Source organism: Gavia stellata, chromosome 3, assembly GCF_030936135.1.
Source record: "Gavia stellata isolate bGavSte3 chromosome 3, bGavSte3.hap2, whole genome shotgun sequence".
Classification (NCBI taxonomy): Eukaryota; Metazoa; Chordata; class Aves; order Gaviiformes; family Gaviidae; genus Gavia; species Gavia stellata.
In genome coordinates this window covers 98,093,541-98,114,660 of record NC_082596.1, presented here as the reverse complement: position 1 = coordinate 98,114,660, position 21,120 = coordinate 98,093,541, and the positions used below count along the sequence as shown (strand labels likewise).

Here is a 21,120-nt window from a genome sequence, read left to right as displayed (position 1 = left end):
TGGCTACCAGCAGCCCAGATTACTTTGCCCCTGTAACATCTCTGTGCTGCACAGCCTAAAAACGACCAGAACTCCTGGGCCCACAGCGCAGGGAGGGTACAGCATCTGTAACTGGCACAGGCTTCATCGATTCTGAAACCTGCAATATCAGCCTTTTTCCCATCTGCTCTGATTGTTTCAAATAAGGACAAAAACATTTTAACAGAAAAAAAAAATAAAAAAGGAGCATCCATCATTGAACTGGAACAAGACTAGTCCTCTATCTATTCGGCTCAGGACATGAGACCCCAATACAATATTTTCTCCTCCTCCTATTCACAAGAAAATCAAAAAGGGCTCTATTTGGAGTCTGGGCATATAATCAAAACCTTCACTGGCACCAAAAAGATTCATTAGTTAGCAGTCGCTACCTTCTCTTGGTCAGGCAGGGGGTGAGAGAAAGGGGAAAATAAGGTTTTGGTGGACTAAGCTAAATTAGTCAGCAGAAAAATACATTTCTAAAGCTAAAGAGGAACTGTCAACATTCAAGGAACAGTCTGAGAGTTTCAGCAAATACAAGAGTGGTGGAAGAGCGTGCTTATCAGGTTATTTCAAATGTATGATTTTAAACATTTATATCAGATAATAGTATCTTCTTCAAAACTGTTTTTATTTTTTAAAAAAGAAGCTAATACAAAATTACATTCCAAGTGGTGACAATCCACATTATCATTAATATGGTTACAATAAATAAATATGGGCAAACTTTTCTTCTCAGATTTTGACGATTGCAACTGTTGTTGTTGTTATCTTTGAATCCTATGCAGAATCAGGGGGCAAATCATCTTTGGCACTCAGTTCTGTTCACGGCTTGCAAGACATGTTGCAATGATATGTGCTGCATTATTAGTACATGTATTATCAGCTGTAATCAGATCACGGTTTCTATCCTAATGCAGTTTGACATAGTTTGCAAATACAAAGTAGTATCATCTAACATGATGCGGAGTACTTCATTCACATTTTTCCAGCATTGCAACACTGAAAAACTAAGCTGAGATATTTAGCTACTTTTACAAATAAGATATAAAGCTACTTTCATAAATGTGCCCAAGTCAACAAACAAAAAGTAGCAAGTTCAGTTAAACGGCTATATTTTGCTGCAAATCAGTCATTTTGGCCATACTGACGAAAGATCTTTCCTTAGGAATACATCAAAAAAACCTAGTCAAAACAAATGGCTTAAATCAAAAGTCACTATCGCTCATTCCACTAGTTGATTTACAGCAACTTGCTCTTCTGCACGTCGGTACACACGTTGTCAACTCTGTGGTTTTGCCCAGAAACCATCTCAGAAACTACGTAAGGGACTGGGAGCCAGGGCATGGTTCCCTACAGCTAAATTGATGTTTGATAGAAGCTGCTTATCAGTAGAACTGTGTATTTTGCACATTCCCATACTAGGCAGAGATCTGTTTGCGATACTAATCGTATTAGTGGACGGTACTACTGCAACCCCACTGGATATTCAGAAAATGTCTTTCCATTTCTGTGAATTCCAGGGTATACCTATATGCAAAATACACACAGAATAATTTTTTCCCTCAGTAATGACTTCAGAAATCCTCACAGCTATTCAAACCATTTCCTTCTACCCCTTTCTTTCAAATTTGCAAAAGATATAACATTTGGAGGCTGTAATTTAGCCAGGACCTCAAAAATCTTCTCCGTTATCTACACTAACTCATGACAATACTTGAAGACACTAAACAAAAACAGAGGTTGGTAATAAAAATCTTTCCCTTCCGAATTCATCACTCCCTAAGAAACCCAGAAGAAAATATAAGTGACCTGAGCTGTAACTGTGCTGAATTGTTGATTCCAGGGGAGACCCACAAAGCTAAAAGCAGATGTCACTATTTTTGCTGTTTCCGAACTGTCTTTGTGATAGCCTCACAGTCGTGGTCCCTTTTGTATGAAGCTGGAACAGACCAGTTCAGTACCAGTCCGTATTTCTAGTGCATATGTACTAAGGAGAGACACACAGCATTGAGACTGCCTCTCAGAAATTGTATGCAAATACAGAATTCAAAGGCAGAAGCAGCTCATACAGCCGCTGTTCATTTAGTTTTCATAGCAGGGGCGGCTCTTCAGTCTCTCAGAGATACAGCAATCGTATAGTCAGTTTAGCCCGCTATATGCACAATAAGCCATACATTTTTCGCACCATAAATCATGATTTTCTGATCTGCTCTTCAATCAGTGCAATATTACTTGGTGAGCAGTACCCCCTCTTAACTACAACTCCGCAAAGGGCTCCTTCCTTGCTCAGCTGCAGGTGATGACTTTAAGGATACTCTGGCCCCTGGCTTTCAGCAGCAGGCAATGCCCCGGCCCCCAGGCACCGTTTCCAAAGAGTTGTCTCAACAGAAAGTGCTTCTTTCCTTCGGCAGTCTCGCCACAACACTGGGATCCGGTGCTCATCAAGATGAAGCTCATCTGGGTGTAGGAGCAGGGGACTGGCAACCTGGGCATCGGGAGGACGCAGGCGAAGCCCGTGGTCCTGCCCGCCCTGCCCCGGGGCTCCCAGGGGAGCACAGGGCGGGCGTGAGGGGGTTTCTGGAGTCACTCCAGATGAGCAAGCAGCAGCAGGGGGTACAGCAGAGGAAAGCGGGAAGGTGGCTGAGGGAACGGAGAAGGGGAGTGGAGAGGGAAGAGGAAGGAAGAACACTACAAGGCAGAAGGGAGGATGCTGGAAGGGGCTGGTGCAAACAGCCCAGAGGAGCTCCAGCCACTCCAGGAGCTGCACAGCATGCCCCAATGGTACCAGCAACATCCCCAATCCACCGAGGCCCATCCTAAAAGGCTCTCCTTCAGTCCAATATTCGTGTGTGCCCTGCTAGCATCTTTTCTGCAGAAAAAAAATAACAACGGAGGAGAAAGAAATAGATTTCAGAGAAAACGAGCACCCTTCTGTACCCAGAGACTGGACAAGAGGAAGGGGTGATGGAGAAAAAGCATCTACATTAAAACAGTGATATACACGTGAGTTAACCTATTGCCCAATATGTACAACAGAACAGAGAAATGTAATACTGGAACAGGTTATTCTATGGGGCTACTGTTTTTTTTTCTGATGTATTAGATGTGGAGATGCATGAATCACATACTGAATAATGATGAAAAGCTTTTGAATCCCTCAGAAAATGGTCTAAATAAATATGGATACGTACGTTTCTAACAGGAGGAGTGGAAAACCTGATAGAAGGCTGCTCTGCTCTGGGAAATGAGCAATTTCTGGGCCATCTCATAAAAACAGGTGATTTGAAAACCTTTTCACACAGGAGAAGGATTTTTATTAGTATATAGAGGTGTCTCTGCTATTATTAGATGATTCTGCTGTCGGTATTGCGATACAGTAATTATTATAGTAACAATAAGAACAATGGCTGTATTTATCATATTCAGTGCATGATCTGTCACTCAGTTCCTTGAGTGGCATGAAAAACACATTTATTTCAATCAATACATCTGTCAGGAGAAAACTGATGGCAAGAGAATGTTTCTTTGAGGAAACCTTATTTAACAAAACTTTTGACAAGGAGATAAATCTGTATGATGAATTCCTAACAAGACTGGCATTAGTCACAGCTCTAACATTGGCCAAGGCAATCTTTGTTAATCACAGATATGTATAGCTGTTGCAAAAAATCAAGTTACTATAGCATAATGAGTCATAGCTCACGAACTGATTCATATTAACAGGGCATGTGTGTATTCCTAGTCTGCTCTAAGTGTGAAGGAAAATAACAGCGACTGAAGGAACATATTTTCCTTCGCAGCTGAAGCAGACGGCGAATGCACTCAGGGAGTAATACACCGCCCTGCTGACAAGCAACAGCTCATTTGGCCACAGCAAATCAATGGCTTATACAGATTTTACAAACCTCCATCTCTTCCTCTGCACCAAAATGTTATGAAGTAAAAGAACACGTGCGCTGTTACATTTTATAGTCAACTGGGATGAGACGCACTTCACAAATATTAGACGAAAAATTCTATACAGTAAACACGCACGTGCCCGAACTGTACACACCACCACCAATGTGAGGGCCTCAGTTCACGCACCTACTTCTGGCCCTGGTGTGTCACACTGTGATTCCAGTTTTTAGGTTGGTTTACCCTCACTGATGTAACCTCTTTTCCACACAACTGCTTTGAAAACAAAATCCTAAACATTCAAATACATGGCAAAAAAGCTGTTTGTGACTGCCTCTGCCTTGGCTGCTCTGTAACCATAGGCTAAACCAAAGTTCACTCAAGTGACTACCTGCACGATGAAAAGAAAACCTGCAAAGACACCCTGCTGCTAATGACATATGAGCGGCATCTCCCTCGACGGCTTAGGTGTCACGCAGCTAACGAGACGCGCAGCTCACGCAAACAGCATGAACTTCAAGCAGTCTCAATGAGAAGAAGGTTAAGAGGAGCTCTGAGCTTACAGAAATTATTTCAGCTGGGTTAGCGGTCTGTAAAACCATTCTAGGAAACCGAAAGATGGGGAACTGGTTTGTCTTGAAATAAAAAAAAGAGATGCTGGGTTCTTTGTAGATAGCTGCTGAGGTGTGGTGCCTAGGCTGGGAAAATAGCCCTGCTGACTCCAACCAATTATAACGATGACTGCAGGTAAATAACTGCCATCTAAGCAGAACCAGGATGGTTCATCAGGATGAGAGAAGATTGTAAGGATTATATCAATTTTCATTATGTATTAATATTGGCACTAACTTCTATTTGCATGGAGGTAGTCATTAGGGTTATGGACTGGGGCCATGTCTGTACATACGTTACTGTTGCTGTAGGTATAAATGCTGCTGTAACACTATTCAAGGCACTTTGAAAGAGATGCAGTCCTTTTGTGCTTGACGTTGGACTCAGGGGTGCTTCATGCAGTTTTAGGTAGTCCTGCGAAGAGCAGGGAGTTGGATCCATGATCTCTATGGGTCCCTTCCAACTTGAGATATTCTAAGATTCGATGATATATGACCTCTTCTGCAAAGACCATATGTATCCATATGATGTTGACAATGTGCTGACTTGAAGGTAACTTTTCTAGTAAGTCCATATGAATTTTTGATTGCTTATTTTGTTAGTTTGGCTAGTTGTGGCCTTTGATTTGGGAGTATAAAGCATCTGCATCACTGAATCCATAGGCAATGTGCTTGAAAGCAAGAAAAGCAGCTAAGCCTTGTGTTATTATGTACGTGAGCACACTTTGCAAGGCAAAGCAAAATTCTCTAGCCCTTTCCTAACATGGTCTAGAGTTCGATGCTTGGTTTATAGCCCACCTGGCAAGTCATTCTGATTACTCCTCTGCAGGCGCTTATGCAAATAATAACTGGAGACTGAAATAAATGAAGCACGTAGTATATTTTTAACTATATAAAAAACTTTAACTGCTGGGAAATCGAGAGAAGGTGCAAATACATCCTGACAAACCAGCTCCTTGCACACCACAAGGAAATTCTTCAGGGGTCCCAGCTTGAGATTATCTGTTCAGGCATCTGAAACATGCTCCGACTTATATTCCCTGAGCCCTACTTGGATGCTTTCCATGCTCTCATATGCACTTGGAGAAAAGTATATGGGACAAACCAGGCTGGCTTTCCCAAATTCCTATTCAATTTTTATATCTTCAAATCCCAACCAAAACTGTAGGGTCACATCCCTGCTGAGTACCTCCCCGTGCAAGAAAAAAATCAAAAGACTCCCACTATGTACTCAGATAAACTGAGAAAAGAAAACCATTCTACTTAGACCTTATTCAAGCAACCACTCATTAATTTCAATGGGATTTTAATTGTCTTAGGACTAAATAGAAAACTTGGTGAAAATCTGTGTATTTATTTGGTCCCTTGTTTGTTCCAATTACTCTCAATCCCTCTATTCAACTTCTAGAGCAAAATGCACGCCATCAGTCCAGTATATTACAATACCTTTCTTCTCCACAGTAATGAAATCACAGGACAATCACAGCCTATGGTCGATCTCTGTTCTCCTGAGGCATTATTATCTGTATTTAAATATGTTTCTTTTTGTGTTAGCTGAAAACAACTAAATGCCCAGCTGTTGTAAAGGCTTTGGGAGGATTAGGAAATCAGGCAGTTCAATTTTCTTTCAGCTTGCCTTTCCATCATGGAACTGTTTATGCTTTCTGAATCAAATAAATTTATGGCTAATAATTACAGTTAATTTTCTTTATGTTTCTCTTGCCTACCCTTTCTACTGTCGTTAAAACTAGCAAGTTGTGATCAGGTACTAAATAAAAACCTGACAAAAGATAAACATCAGACTAACGCTGGTGAGTAATTAATGTAGCCATTATTTTGGCAGATTTGTACAGGATTCATGAAGCTTTATGAACATTGAAAAATTACATGTCGCCAGCCAAGTGACAGGGAAAGTGACAGGAAATCCAAGTCTTAAAAAAACCCCCCAACCCTACAAGTTGCAGTGTCAGATCCCTATCTGTATCTCACATGGCATCACTGTGCAGAGCAGCAAACCCTGTACTCTCCCTGCACTTTATATTTCAGGATTGTTTATCTTCAGTAAACGTTCAGCGATACTATCTGTTTGTGCGAGATGCACTGCAGTTTCTAGTATGATCCTTTCTACATGATGATTATATGAAGCATGAGCTTCACTACCTACTTAACCCAGACTCTGCTCCAAACATTTTTCCTAAAATTCTTTCTCTGCAATATTTTCAGCTGGAGTATTTCTACTTCTTTTCCTGCCCAGTGAAGTTTGAAGGGTCTCTGTGCTGAAGGAAATGTGTGTCAGCCCTACAGTGCGGGATGAATGGAGCATGCATTTGACCTAATTTTCTGATTCGAGTGGTTAAAATAAATTCTAAAATCATTATTCACCTTCCCAAGTACTGTACTGGCTACGGACACCAAAGCACTCAACTATGGACTGGGATGCACTAATGTAACTGGATGCATTTGAAAACTGCACCCCACACACCCGCTTTTGACTTCAGTATATAAGCACATAGAGATGCGCACACGTGCAGAGAAAGGAATGCGATAGAGAGTCCCTTTCACATACCTAAATACAAGTAAGTGGCAGCTGAGGTGAGCAGTGACATTTCTTTCATTCAATAGTGAGTATATGCACACTCTATGTGTGTCACCACGTGCATCTGCATGTACACGCTCACACCGTAAATCAGGTCTTCTCTTTCAAATATACAACTGCAGAACTTGGAAATGTCCATTTATAATCATTGGGCAAACCCTACTAGAGCCCATGAGACTGTGCCTAGTGGTGGAGTCGGATCTTCCAGAGCAATGTGAAGTTATGCAGGGATGAATGAACGCCAGGTTGCACAACATGTCTTTGGGAGGAGAACGTTCTCTCAGTGGTTTCATACTCGCTGTGTCAGCAGGTCCCCTCTCTGCTCGCTGACTGGCATCAGCAGCAGGACTGGAGAGGCTGGCATGACTGCTCCACTCTCAAGAAAGGCCACAGCAGAGAGGAAGAGAAAAATTGGGAAGCAAAACGTGTCAGGATGAAACAGGTCAGCTGGACCAACCTCCCAACTTCATCCAAGGGGCTCAAGGGTGCCTTTACTATCTGCTTGTTTCTGGTGTGCCGTTTCACTAGGATCTGGGAGACTACAAAAGCATATACACAACAGTCAGTCTGAGAGACAGCACTGTTCCACATGCCTAGGTCATCAAAGTTTGCCTAAGACTATTTATGGATGAGACCATGGCTTGATTCTTCATGGCTTCTCATTTCCACTTCATAGTCTAAGTCTTGTGCTCAGACCAGTGGTGGTTCTTACATCTTGCCAAGAACAGCAAGGATCAGGACCGCAGAACACACAGGTGAAGAAAGTAAGTTAGCTTGGCTCATGTAAAAAAATCAAGCCGGTTTAATTAAAATGCTAATCGTAATGAAAACCCTTTGTTGGGACACTATCAAGCCAAAATACGTGCTCATAAAAGACCCTACCTCTCTGCATCAATGTTGAGTAGCACAGCTCTACTCTAGCCATTACTGGGTCTGGTTCCTTCAGTCCAGGCCCACTCCCACTTTGAAATTAATGAGAATTTTGATAATGGTGTTTTCAGGGGAGTTGGCATCATGCCTTAGCAAGCTTTGGGTCAAATTTATCTCAGCTCTAATCCCTTTAATGAAAGTAGTCACACTGGCCATTGGTTTCGCTCTTTGAGCAACACAGTCAATAGAACAACAGTGAATAGATGACAAGTAAGCTGTGGTTTAAACTAACTGCACTTCCATTAACTTTTCAGCCAACACTACCTCCTAATTCTCAGGTTCTCCGAAAAACTTCTAAATAAATTTAAAGCCCCCTCAAAAAAGGTAGTAGCCTTCAAAATGGTATACTCTCCCAGTTAATATTTTATTCCTGTCAGAGAGAGCTAAGTTCCACTAAAGAGGAGCCATAAACCCATTCTGAAAAGCAGCAGTGAGGACGGATCAAAGTGAATCAGCAATTCTAACTATGTGAGACGCTGACATCGTGCTTCCCTGGCTCCAACCCTGGGTCCATAAGAAAGATGGATGCTTGATTAATTACTCCCCAGACTGCAGAGCTTACACAAGAGCCAAGGACTCAGTGGCAGCCCAACCAGCTGACTCAGATAGCAATAACTCATCGGGTGCAATCTGCCTGGATGCCAGATTGCCCCGTCTGCAGTCAATCTGCAGACTAATCCTCCCGAAAGGGTTTCTTGGAAAATGCCATTCATGCTCACGCTGGCTAAGTGTGCACTGGAAAAGACACAGCTACACTACAGTAGCAGCTGAAGCCACATTTCACTATGCTTTTCCACGGCTTGCTCTAATGGAGACTGGGAACTCTTCCCCACCACTGAAAATCTGCCAGAAAACATGTCAACGCTGGAATGTTTCCCCATTATGTTCAGTAGGCTGGATCTAGTCAATTATGGTAGCCCAACTTGATGTGTTCTTCATCAACCTCAGTGCCTGGGTTTGATGCATTTGTATTGTAATCCCAGGACCCTCTTGTGCTAGATGCTCCACGAGCGCACAATGGAGAACGAGCCCCTGTTCGCAACAGGCTTTGATTTACCATGTACATGCTGCATACCTGGAACAGAAAGATGGGTCAATGGGGGTAGTTCTTCTGGCTGTGCCACCTTCAGACAGACCTTCTGCTACAGGAGAAGTACAGCCCAGGTTGCCATACCTTACACTGCTCTGAGCTTGCTGCAAGGCTATGTTCAGACCTCATCCCTCTGAAGCCCCAGGAGAACTTGAAGTAATAGTCCAGGGATAGAAACTTAAAGGGGAGAGCTCTCCTGCACTTGACTTGTGCTGCAGTGGGTGAAAGTAATGCAATTTTTATCCACCTACGCTCTTACAGGTACATATCTGATTCAATGAAGAATAAAATACCTGTAAAGTAGGTCAGTAATTATTAGAAAGCACTTGCAGTTACGTTTCCTTTCAGAAGCTGCATAACACACTGATCTCCAAGGAAAAGGAGGGCAGAAAGGACAAGGCATTTTCAAGTGAGTAAGAATCGCTTTATTTCTGAACAACAATATGCAGCTAGAAGCCTAAAGCCCTTCAACTACTGCATTTTTCAGTCACAGATTTGGCTCAGATTCCTATGCAAAACAGCTCTAGAAATATTTTTTCAACCTAGTAACACTGTTTTCCCCAAATACATGCTATTTTCTACCCGTAGCCCCTACGGAAGAAGAATGAGCAAAAACTTGAGAGGAGAAATCTCACAGACAGCGGGCACAGACAGTAAGTGCTATTGAGATGCTAACTCCAGTTGATCTTCTCACAGAGCACCTCTCCAGTCAAACACAGCAACTCAGGAGGCCCAGGGTTGGGATGCTAGAAAGAAGCTTAGGCTAATTAATTGCATTTCTTTTTCTGACTGCAGTGTTTTTCTGCCCTGTTGGATACTCAGAGACCAGCACTGGTTCCTCTGATTAACAGTGCCTCATCATGAAATCAAAAGAAAAGCTGCAGGCTAAAGAAAACTGGATTTTTGTTAGCAAGGATTTGCTCTTGGCAAATAATTATAATTGCCAATGTTAAAAGGAGATTGTGACTTAACTACAGCAGACACAAAAAATGAATTTGGAAAAAAGCTTTCAATAATTACAGTGCATATGTCAAATGGAAATTACTCCAATTTGCATAGCTCTGCAGTCACATTGTACAATATCTCAAGTGGCTTCATAACAACAAGCTTGTATCTTTAAAATAATTTACTATAGCCCAGGGTTTTAATAACCCAAAAGACACTTCAGTAAGTACAGACGGAAAGCTAGCCTGAGATTCTTAATTTTTTTTAGGCTATGTCTACACACAGTTCATTACTATTTCATAATGATGCATTAAAAAACATATCCTCCCCACCCCCAAGAACACATATGGTTTTACTGATATATAAGTACTTTATAGTGGTTTGGCTTGTTTTTATAGGTCATCTTTATTGCACCACAACCAGCCACATTAGATGCCACACCACTGCAACTTTGTATGTAAAACACCATGTCCCACATCTTACACGAGGACTAATTTCCATGCAGGTCAGACAGACAATTCCTTGGGAGGTCTGTATTATTCAGTATGTGCTTCAGTATGGATGAAGTTTCCAGTCAGAAACCCAAATGTGACTGCGTGTAGGTAGATTTAGACAAGAGCTTTGCTCTGCACTCCAGCTGAGGAGCACAAGGTCATGGGCCATCAGAGAGGACCCCTCTTGGCCAGTGACACAAGGGTGCTGTCGAGGGGCTGATTCCAATTGCATATGCTTGTTGCTGCTTAGGAATGGGGGAAAATAGTAAAACCACCCTCTTAATTTCCCTTTCATTTATGAATCCAGCCTCTTTAAACTTGAACTGGGAATCCCCAAATATCAAACAGAAGGCTCCCTAGGATGTGTTGGAGCTGAGCTTTTTGACCCTTCAGTGTCATCACCTACTTCCACCTTAACTGCAAGTTTGTACCTGCACCTGCCACAGAAGAAATTGGGAGTCAGATTACCCCTTTGCAGGAACAAGTATAACCAACAGGTAACCACAGTACTACTGAAAGCAGGCACAGGTCAGTCACAGGCCATGGTTCACCCACAGATCTCAAAGCACTTGATGAAGCCGAGCAGCTACCATCCTCCTATTACAAAGACAGAGGAGAGAGGAGTCAAGAAGGTTGATGATTTCTCCTAGTACAGATAGTGTGAAAGCGGCAAAATCAGCAACTGTATCTAACCTCTTCCTCCCCTTTCTGCACCTGCAGGAATTATGCCATCCTTTCATCTCTCCCATTCAATTTTGCCATCATTTCTGCTTTTCTTTCAAAAAAGCCATATCTGCACTTAGCAGATTGTTAGAATATCTCAACTTTCTGTGTTAAAAGCAACTGCTGTTTAGCTGGAAGTGAAAAAGCAAACCTCAGCAGTAGGAGTACTGGTCTACCTGCCTTAGGGCAGAGATTTTCCAAAGATGTTGCGTGTAGCAAAACGCCCAGGCTCTTGTTCTCCTGCCTTCACACACTTGACTGTGGATGCCACGCATTTTTCCTGTACACCAGCCTGTAGAGAGAAGTGGGAAGGGTCCTGAGGCAACAACTCCCTAAAAATGTAGCAGAAACACCACCTGGCCATGGTTATACCCATCAGCAGCAACAGGCCTGTGTAGAGAGACACCAGTCGGTCATGCAAGCCCTCCGGAGGGCTAGGCACTGGGTGCAAGAGATTATTTGCAATGTACCTTCTATTCTTCTGTTTCCAGCTAAGGGTTAGTATTTATCCCACCTAACTAGAAACGAACCAAGCGCCAAACGAGGGAGAGGCCGATTTCTCTGTGCTGGCAGAAGCTCACCCCCGTGACACAGTGCGCCAAGATGGATATCCCAAAGCAGAGCCCAGCAGCTGGCCCCAGGCTCAAGGCACATGCTGGATGCTCATGCTGCCATATCCTGCACCACATTGGTGTCCTGACCATGAGCATTTTGGTTTCTCAGGCTTATCAGCCTACGAGTGAACTTTTTATGAGTAGTAATATGCACTGAAGGGGTGTTTCCGTTGCAGCAGTAAGCATTGTCCCACAAACCTATGTGTTTCAATAGCTGGCTTTGCCCTCAAGGCAAAAGTCAAGGGAAGCACCCAAACAAGTCAAAGTTAGTTTTCCAGGACATGGACCAGCTAAGCTATTTTACTGAACGCATCCTCACCTTCCAAGGGCACGTCAATGCAAAACAGTGTCTTTGTATTCCTTCCCTCCCCTTCTTTGAAGGACTATCTGCACACAGGTCTCCCATCGCCTTAAACATGGCTGGAGAATGGATGGGCAAGGTCAGATACTGTAGGTGGATGATCCTTTGCCATGGGAAAATACAGCCAGAGTACCTCTGTTATCTGTGTAGTTAGTGCTGCGTGCATCGTCTGCACTGCTACTTTGGAAGAGACACAACGTGGTGGATCTGAACAGAGAGATTGTCCTGCTGCAGGGTTTGGGTGCTGCTGTGGTGGGTTGACCCTGGTTGGACGCCAGGTGCCCACCAAAGCCACTGTATCACTCCCTGTCCTCAACTAGACAGGGGAGAGAAAATGTAACGAAAGGCTCGTGGGTCAAGATAAGGACAGGGAGATCACTCAGCAATTACTGTCATGGGCAAAACACTCGACTTGGGGAAATTAATTTATTACCAATCAAATCGGAGTAGGGTAATGAGAAAAATAAAAACTAAATCTTAAAACACCCTCCCCCCACCCCACCCTTTCCCTTCAGGACAAGAGGAAGTGGCCTCAAGTTGCACCAGGGGAGGTTCAGGCTGGATATTAAAAAAAATTTCTTTACTGAGAGAGTGGTGAGACACTGGAACAGGCTGCCCAGGGAGGTGGTGGAGTCACCATCACTGGAGGTGTTCAAAAAATGTGTAGACATGGCATTGTGGGACATGGTTTAGTGGGCATGGTGGTGTTGGGTTGGTGGCTGGACTTGATGATCTTACAGGTCGTTTCCAACCTTAGTGATTCTGTGATTCCTGAGCTTAACTTCACTCCCAAATTCTCTGCCTTCTCCCCACCAGTGGCAAAGGGGGACGGGGAATGGGGATTGCAGTCAGTTCATGACACATTGTCTCTACCGCTCCTTCCTGCCTCACCATGGTCTTCACGGGAATCTCTGCTCCAGCACCTGGAGCACCTCCTCCCCCTCCTTCTTCACTGACCTCAGTGTCTGCAGAGTTGTTTCTCTCATATTCTCACTCCTCTCTCCTGCTGCAATTGCTGTTGCACAGGGGTTTTTTCCCCTTCTTAAATATGTTATCACAGAGGCGCTACCACTGTCGCTGATGGGCTCAGCCTTGGCCAGCGGCAGGTCCGCCTTGGAGCCGGCTGGCATCGCCTCTACCGGGCATAGGGGAAGCTTCTAGCAGCTTCTCATGGAAGCCACCCCTATAGCCCCCCCCGCCCACCAAAACCTTGCCACTCAAAACCAATACGTTCCACCCCTCGCCTTCTGTGAATCACGTATTTAAGAATTATCATTAAAATCCACATTCATCACAGTCTTCACAAACTTCACTCACATCAACAAAAAAAGAATTCCTCACACCAAAATCAAGACAACATCATCACAACACCAACTGTGTTGCGGACAATTTACACACAATCCACCCTCATCCTTTCACCACAAATAGAACAATAGAAATTGCCCATGATTATTCCACTTTTCCCCCTCTAGCTGTGTTCAGTCCATGGTTTGCCCATTATCACTCCCAATTACTATCCTTATCTCAAATTCCTCATGCCCCGTGTTGGGTGCCAAAAAAGGACTGTCGTGGGTTGACCTTGGCTGGATGCCACTCTATCACTCCCCTCCTCAGCAGGACAGTGGGGCAAGAAAATAAGATGGAAAAAAATCTTGTGGGTCAAGCTAAAGGCAGTTTAATAAAGCAAAAGCAAAGGCTGCGCATGGAAGCAAAGGAAAACAAAAGATTTATTCTCTACTTCCCATCAGCAGGCAATGTCCAGCCACTTCCCGGGAAGTAGGGTTTCAGTAGGTGTAGCGGTTGCTCCGGAAGACAAATGTTGTAATAACAAATGCCCCTCACCCTTAGCTTTTATTACTGAGCAGACATCATATGGTATGGAATATGCCTTTGGTCAGTTTGGGTCGGCTGTCCTGGCTGTGTCCCCTCCCAAGATCTTGCCCAACCCCAGCCTACTGCTGAGGGGGGAATGTTGGAGAGACAGTCTTGGTGCTGTGGGAGCACTGGGGTGTTATCAACACCTTTCTAGCTACCAATACAAAGCACAGCGCTATGAGGGCTGCTATGGGGAAGACTCCATCTCAGCCAGACCCAACACAGGTGCTACAGCAGAGGCTGTAGCAAGCTGCTCACATCTTCGGAAGCTCAGAGCACCAGGGAACAGCAGGCTGCTTGGTCTTTAGGGATTTCTTACGCGTGCTGCAAAGATACTACATGCATTTTGTATGCTGACTGGATATTTAGCTTTCTTAAGTGAGCTTTTGTTCACTGCAAGTGTGTTTAGTTTCAAAAATGCTTTCTCTAAACTATGCAGCTAGTATTTGTCCTTGAGGCCTGACAGGACATAAAGTGTGGCAACATGCTGGAACAGCCTCGCTGCTGCAAGCTTCGTTTTGCAGTACAGCAGCACATTTAAGAGAGGAGTTTACCACTTCTATAGGATGTCATCGCAGCAGTGCAAACTTCTTTAGCTTGGACAAGCCTTAACTTTACTGTTACGTATAGGTGTGGCTTCCCTTTAATAAAATTATTTTTAACACTACAATACTTGAGGGTGAACAAAACACACGCCTGTGCTGATGCCAGTGTTTTTACAATACAGCAGGTTTCAGTTGGCTCTGTGACACAAAAAAAAGAAGCTGGGCTTCACAGAAATTTGGATGGTTCCCTTCTGAGTCACATCCAGTTGGGCTATCCTTTGGAAAAAATGTGTGGTGTTTGTTCTCAACAAAACTGGCCCTCCTAAGTCTACAGAGAATATTTTGTTCTCCAAGTGTATGGTTCAGGGCTTCTGTTGCTCATCTAAAATTGTCCCTTCCACAGTAAGAGTTGACAAAACACAGAAGTCTGGTCACCTGGTCACACTACGCTGCTGAGGAGAAGGGATGCCAATTCCAGCTCATCTCTTGCTCTTCTGCTTCTATTTCAGAAAAGCCTCTAATGCATCCCTTCATTTGCAGAGAGCAAACATTCCCAGTGTGCGTGTTCTCTGTATTACTGAAGAGTTTTCGTTGCCATGCAAATAACCCTGCAAAGCACAACAAGCAATGAACACATCCAGATGAAATATCAGGCTGCAACACATCTTCATTCATCCACATAGGGCCCCTAGTTGAGTCAGTTGCCCGGGAAAATTTGAGGGTAGGCAATGAAACATCAATTTCAGAGAAGGGAAGAAGGCAAGGAAGAAGCTGGTTCTCTGACTTCTGGCATTATTGTACAAAGCCAGGAAAAGGGTGACAATATTACACAAAACATAGAAAATGAAGAAAGGATCTACTGGAGGAAAGGAAAAGTTGAATTTAATACAATCTGTAACTTAAGCAGGCTTTTTTCTTCCAAAAAGCCTCCAACAATTTCACTAATCACTGAAAAAAGCTAAAGGGAGGCAAGCAAGACCTATCATTCACATTGAGTATCTACCACAGGCTTAGCTTTCCAGCACACCCTTTCCCCCTGACAAGGACAGAGCAGCACACCTCCAGCTCTCATATGGAAGCAATTACTAGTGTGAAAACAGCCCTTCCTAGGAGGAAACAAATGAGCCTCATGCACTGTCTGATTAATGACTACTCCCATGCAGATATGTAAACAGCCACATTGTTGCTACCTTAGCTTAGCAAAATTTTAAAGTTACACGATTTTTATTCACTTGTTTATTCTGTTCTGCCAAGCACTGGGATTATGAAGGGGGTCCCATTTAGAGGACGGAGGGTGGCTGCAGAAACCGAGCGCGCAGAGCTCTGCTCTCCAGCTCTCCCCATCTAACTGTATGAAAACACAGTATCTTTCAGGTTTCTTTTCTACTTGCTAGATGTAACCAGTTTATTCCCTCCAGCCCAAACAGTAACTAAAAAGGTTACTGCTTTCTCTACAGTGACTATACCAGACCATGTTGGTGGCTCCTGCCTCAAAATATCCCAAATGCACTTGAAAAAATGATTTTTTAATTGACTATGGTTACAAGGAGAGATCTCTGCAAGGACTGCGTCCTGCTCGCCCCTGGCCTGCTTTATACAGAGATGCTATTGTGCGCAGATGGAGGCACTGCAATTTGTGCTCCCCAGAAGGATGATAGGAAAAGCCTTCTGATCGGGTACCTAATAGGTGGGAACTGAGTGTGCTCCATTACTCCTAGGAGGATGTCGAAACTCCAGAGTGCAGAGCATCCCTTTGATTGTCCAAGGGGGCAGCTATAGGTACCTCTGTTGCATACTGTAAGGAGTTTTGATCTCAGCCCTCTCCCCCCTTCATCAAGAAAAACCTCTTCCCTCAGGTGTGGAAGCATGCGGTGGGACATAGGGCTGGTGACATTGGTTAGAGTCTCAACTCCCCTGTCCCCTGAGCCAGCGCAGCAAAGGCATCGGACCATCCTCCAACACCCTTCCCTCAAGTGCCTCCACAGCACACAAATTCACCCCCAGTTGCCATAAGTGTCTGGAAAAGACTTTGGCATACAGCAACACAAGGAGCATGGGGTACGCCCGCGTTACAAAGGGGTGAACACGTTAGTGAGTCAGGCATAGGCAGCCTGGCACAACTTTGCCGCAGGAATGTTTGCACGGAGGCTGACGCTCAGGTCTGAGTGCCAGACGTGTCAGCCACAAAACACCAACACAACCTCACAGCCAGCCTGCAAGCGCAGGAGCCCCCAGTTCTGGTTATGAAAAGGGAAGAGGAATACCATATCCAATTAAAACTGAAATTACTTTTTCTCCCTGAATGACCAGAGACAACTTCCCACCGATTGAGTTCATCTCAGGCTTCTCAGCCATTAATCTGCAGTCCCTTTAGGGGACTGGATCTGCATTGGAAGCACTTTTTATTTCCCCCAAAGGAATTACGCAATTAAGTCCTGTCTTCAGCGCTGGGCTTTGTCTCCCTATAAAACATTTCAATAGGATCAGGCAGTTTTAGCAAAGAGGGCGGACAGACCCTATCTTATCTGTGGCTATTCATTTGTCACAAACAGCCACTGCAACTTATCTGACATTTCCACTGAGGTTCACAAGGAAGACCACCTCTGCATAACATGCTCAAAATGTCCTCAGGGAGAACATGAGTCCCAGCGACACAGGGGCAGGGGAGCAGGAGGGGTTGGCTTCCCCCTCCTCGGGCAAGACCCTGCTCCAGTTGCCTCACTAGGGCTTAATTTAATTTTCCACACAAAATCACCCACAGCTTCTTCTCTTCACTTCCCTCGCAAGAACTGCTCATCCCCCATCTGCCCCTCTCCACTGTCACTTCACAGTGGGATCAAAAGTAGTGACAACAAGGAGAAATCTGATGCATACAAATGCGAATTTTTTCTGTGCACGGCTTCTGTGCAGCCAGTTGAGATGGGCTAAAGCCTTCTTTGCTCACCGCTTCGGTGCGTACAAACGTACGTGGATGCAGAAAGGGGACAAGGCTTTCCCCCCGCATTAGCAAGCGGAGGGCGGAAAGACTGCAGCTGTCTCTCTGCCACCCGAACGCCTCTGAAAGGCCCAGCCAGGGGAGAAGTGCACGGGCAGGGACTCCCGAGGAACACCTAAGTCTGCCTTGCCCACCACGAGAAGGTGCTTCAAACACTGGTTTGTCTTGGAAGCCAGATCCTATCCACGCATACAAGCTCCCTGGCATGCAATTAAATATCACTGATATAATGCCAGGCTTCTAGGCACATTTTAACTACATGAAACCCAGATCTGATAATAAATCATTAAACTGGGCCATTTCTCATGTTGGAGCATTAGGACCAGTGAAGTTGGCCAGCTCCACTGCAGAAGATGTATTTCACCTCTGTGGCTGCAACTGGAGACAGAACATAACGTCTTGAAGCTGCACCTGCGCGCACCTACAACTGCAATGCTTCATCCTGGAAACGGTTTCAACTTACAGGGAAGTGAACTTTACAGTGTCTGGTATAACATTTTTTTGAGGGTTTTTTGTTTGTTCATTTTGTTGGGAGATTTTTGTTTGTTTTGTTGTTTGTTTTTTTAACTTACCAATCCTATTGAGAACCTTTGGGATAAAAATATTTCTGTATCTATTATTGAGTTATATGCCACATTTTATAGTAAAGTTTTATTCATTCAAATCCTTAAGTTTTAGCCAGTCAAGATATGAATCAGAGACTAAAACTAACAGCATGGTACAGGAGAGGGGATAAAGTTCCCATTTCTTAACAGCTTGCAAACAACCTGCAAACTAGCTTGACCATGAGAAAGCTTCAGAGGTTCAATTCTTCATATTTTTTTCCTAAGACAGAGTGAGATCGAACGGGCCACAGAATAATTTTTAGGCTAATTTCACAAGGAAACAAAGCTCATGGGATTCATTCACACTCTGTGTGCATTTGTTTGTAGGCCAGTATGTTTGACCATCTGATTCCTGATGACTGTGTTCAATAATTCCACATAGGAAAAAAGCGAAAAACAGGTTTCATTAGTTCTGCTTTTCACAGAACTGTCTGAATCCAGCTCAAGGATATATCAAAACTGCCCATGACTAAAAAGCTATGACTGTTCAGCAATGCATGTCTTTACCTTTGCAGGTACGATGTATTACAAACAGAATATGCCATGATGATAAAGTGGACGTCTCAGGACAGACAAAAAAAGGGGGGGGGGGGGAACAGGACACACACAACTGATGTTCCACTCTCTTCTAGAAAACACAGTTGTTCTGACTGGGAAGGGATTTTGATTCAGATTGCAGAGGCGCCAGTCAATAGACAAGGTGCCAAGCAGAAGAGAGAAGCTATACAAGCAGGAAACCAAAATCTAGACCAACACATGGCCTTTCCCTGACCCATCTTGAGTAACGCAAGAAGGGCTTAACCGTATCCCAGCCAGCAAAGAAAAGCTTGTTAGAGGAAGTCAGTGAGCAATGTCGAGCTGCAGGGAGCTGGACCATCATCTGGATACGATACTCAAACACTGCTTACAGACATGGTGGAAAGCCAAGCCTGGTAAGATGAAAAGAAACAATTGGCAACTTCTGTAGGCTGGCAAGGGAACCCACACAATCAGCCAATATGAGACACTGACCCTTGAGTTAAAGAGGAAAATGTGTCACTAAATATTTAAAGAAGGACTTCAAAAAAGAGTCCCAGTTATATAACTCAAAATCAATGACATTTAATAGTAATTTCTTTCAGCTTGACCTAAATCCTCTTTCAGAAACGCTTGTCTCCTTATACATCACTGAGTTAGGAATACAATAAACAATAAAACAAAAAATTACAATCAGAAGCCAAATTCTAAGGCTGATTTATGCAGTTACAGGGTCAGGGCAGGCCACAGAAGGTTTCAATCTATGGCCTAACGCCAAAATGCGAGATCCTGTGAGCATTCAGTCAGAGAAACGGGAGGAAATCTCAGGGCTCAGAGTTCACATTCACCACCTCCCCGCCCCAGATAAAGGCCCAGCACTGTTATAACAAAATACACATAAAGAGCAAAACAGATAAACGTACCTGTGGTACGGGCATGCTGCCCAAGATCAGACCAGGTCATAATCTACAACTTAATGATTAAAGGATTTTAAGGTGTCCCTTAATAATGGTCATTAGTGTGTGTCTTTGAGTGACATACAAAGGGGACTGAGTTAAAAAACATAGGGCTGTCTTCAACACACACCAGATTGCCAACTTAGCCTGCGTGCCATGAGGTGATGTTTTGCAAGCGAAGCTCTCCAGAGGAAGATGAAGTGCAAAATATCTAACGGTAAGACACCTGGAGAAGTTCTCACATGCACTACACACAGCTTCAAAACAACCCCAGCTGTGCGAGTGTCATAACATCTGTCAGCCTCTTTAAAGGCAGCTCTTGCAGCGCAAGCATAACGTGCACCTACGAGGGAAAACGCTCTTCCCTTCTCATCATGTAGCACGTGGTAGAGATGTGCCACACTTCGGAGTAAATGTGAAGTGTCACATCTTCCGTTCACGATGAGGAAGGCAGTACCGCTAAGTGGATCAAGGGCAGCACAACATGCAAGCTGCCCGGTGGGAAGTGACATATTTGTATCACAACTGAAAGCCAGCATAGCAGGTTTCTATGGAAAAGCACTTGAAGTCTTAACTTCATTCCCTGATTTCCTCAATAGGTGCAGACACAAAGAAGTGGGAAAATGTTTCCAGCAGTTCCTATTACCCATGAGTCATGCCCTGCTGGGGTTAGAGCTCTGCAAATACACAAGTCTGAGTCCCTGGGTGGCTTTTACAACCAACCAGGAAATTTTTAACAAAATAATTTTTGGGATGGAAGTAGTGCAGGATAGGGCAAGCAAAAAAATCATTCATTATTCCATGTAGGTCTCTCACGAAAAGAAAGAGACTGTTTTTCTCCAGACTGGTGAAGTTGTTTTCAAACAGTACCTCAGAGGCGCGAGTGAATATAGCATCTGGCTCTGGTGGGTCAGTTTCTGCTAAACCAACATGAACGTGATCTAGAAGGAAAAACCAACTAATTGCGACTAAGCAGGTCTTACCTGGCACGCGAGGCATCATGCATTACAACTTCCTTGAAGCCTTTCCAGGTTGTCAGGTGGCCTGAAGCACATAGCCAAAAACCTATCAGGCAATGCTGTGATGCCTTCATACTCCTTTCAGCAGTGGGTACTGAGCTAAACCACGTGGTGGTATGTCTTGATCATGACCCAGCTGGGCTGAATGAGACCAAACACCAAGCCCAAGAGCCTCACGACTCCCACCACTGTACAGGATGCATCCAGCTCTCAGGTCCTGCGCAGAAACTCGCTCTGCTCGCATGGCCAGCTCTGCCAAGGGAGATACCCAGCTCCCTGATGGCTGGGACCGCTGAACTTGACCACACTTCCCAAAGACAGAAAGAC

At 44.1% G+C, this 21,120-nt stretch overlaps 1 protein-coding gene across 2 annotated transcripts in view; it reads right to left on the bottom strand.

Moving 5' to 3' along the window:
* The window catches only part of GFOD1 (Gfo/Idh/MocA-like oxidoreductase domain containing 1), a 70,635-nt gene that overhangs the window by 5,694 nt on the left and 43,821 nt on the right, over nucleotides 1–21,120 (bottom strand). Inside the window, exon 2 of one of the 2 annotated variants that reach the window (XM_059815453.1) lies at nucleotides 9,688–9,723. The exons of the other annotated variant lie outside the window; for it this stretch is intronic. Coding sequence (XP_059671436.1) covers nucleotides 9,688–9,723 — 36 coding nt within the window. The remainder of the gene's footprint in view (nucleotides 1–9,687; nucleotides 9,724–21,120) is intronic. 2 annotated transcript variants of the gene reach the window in all.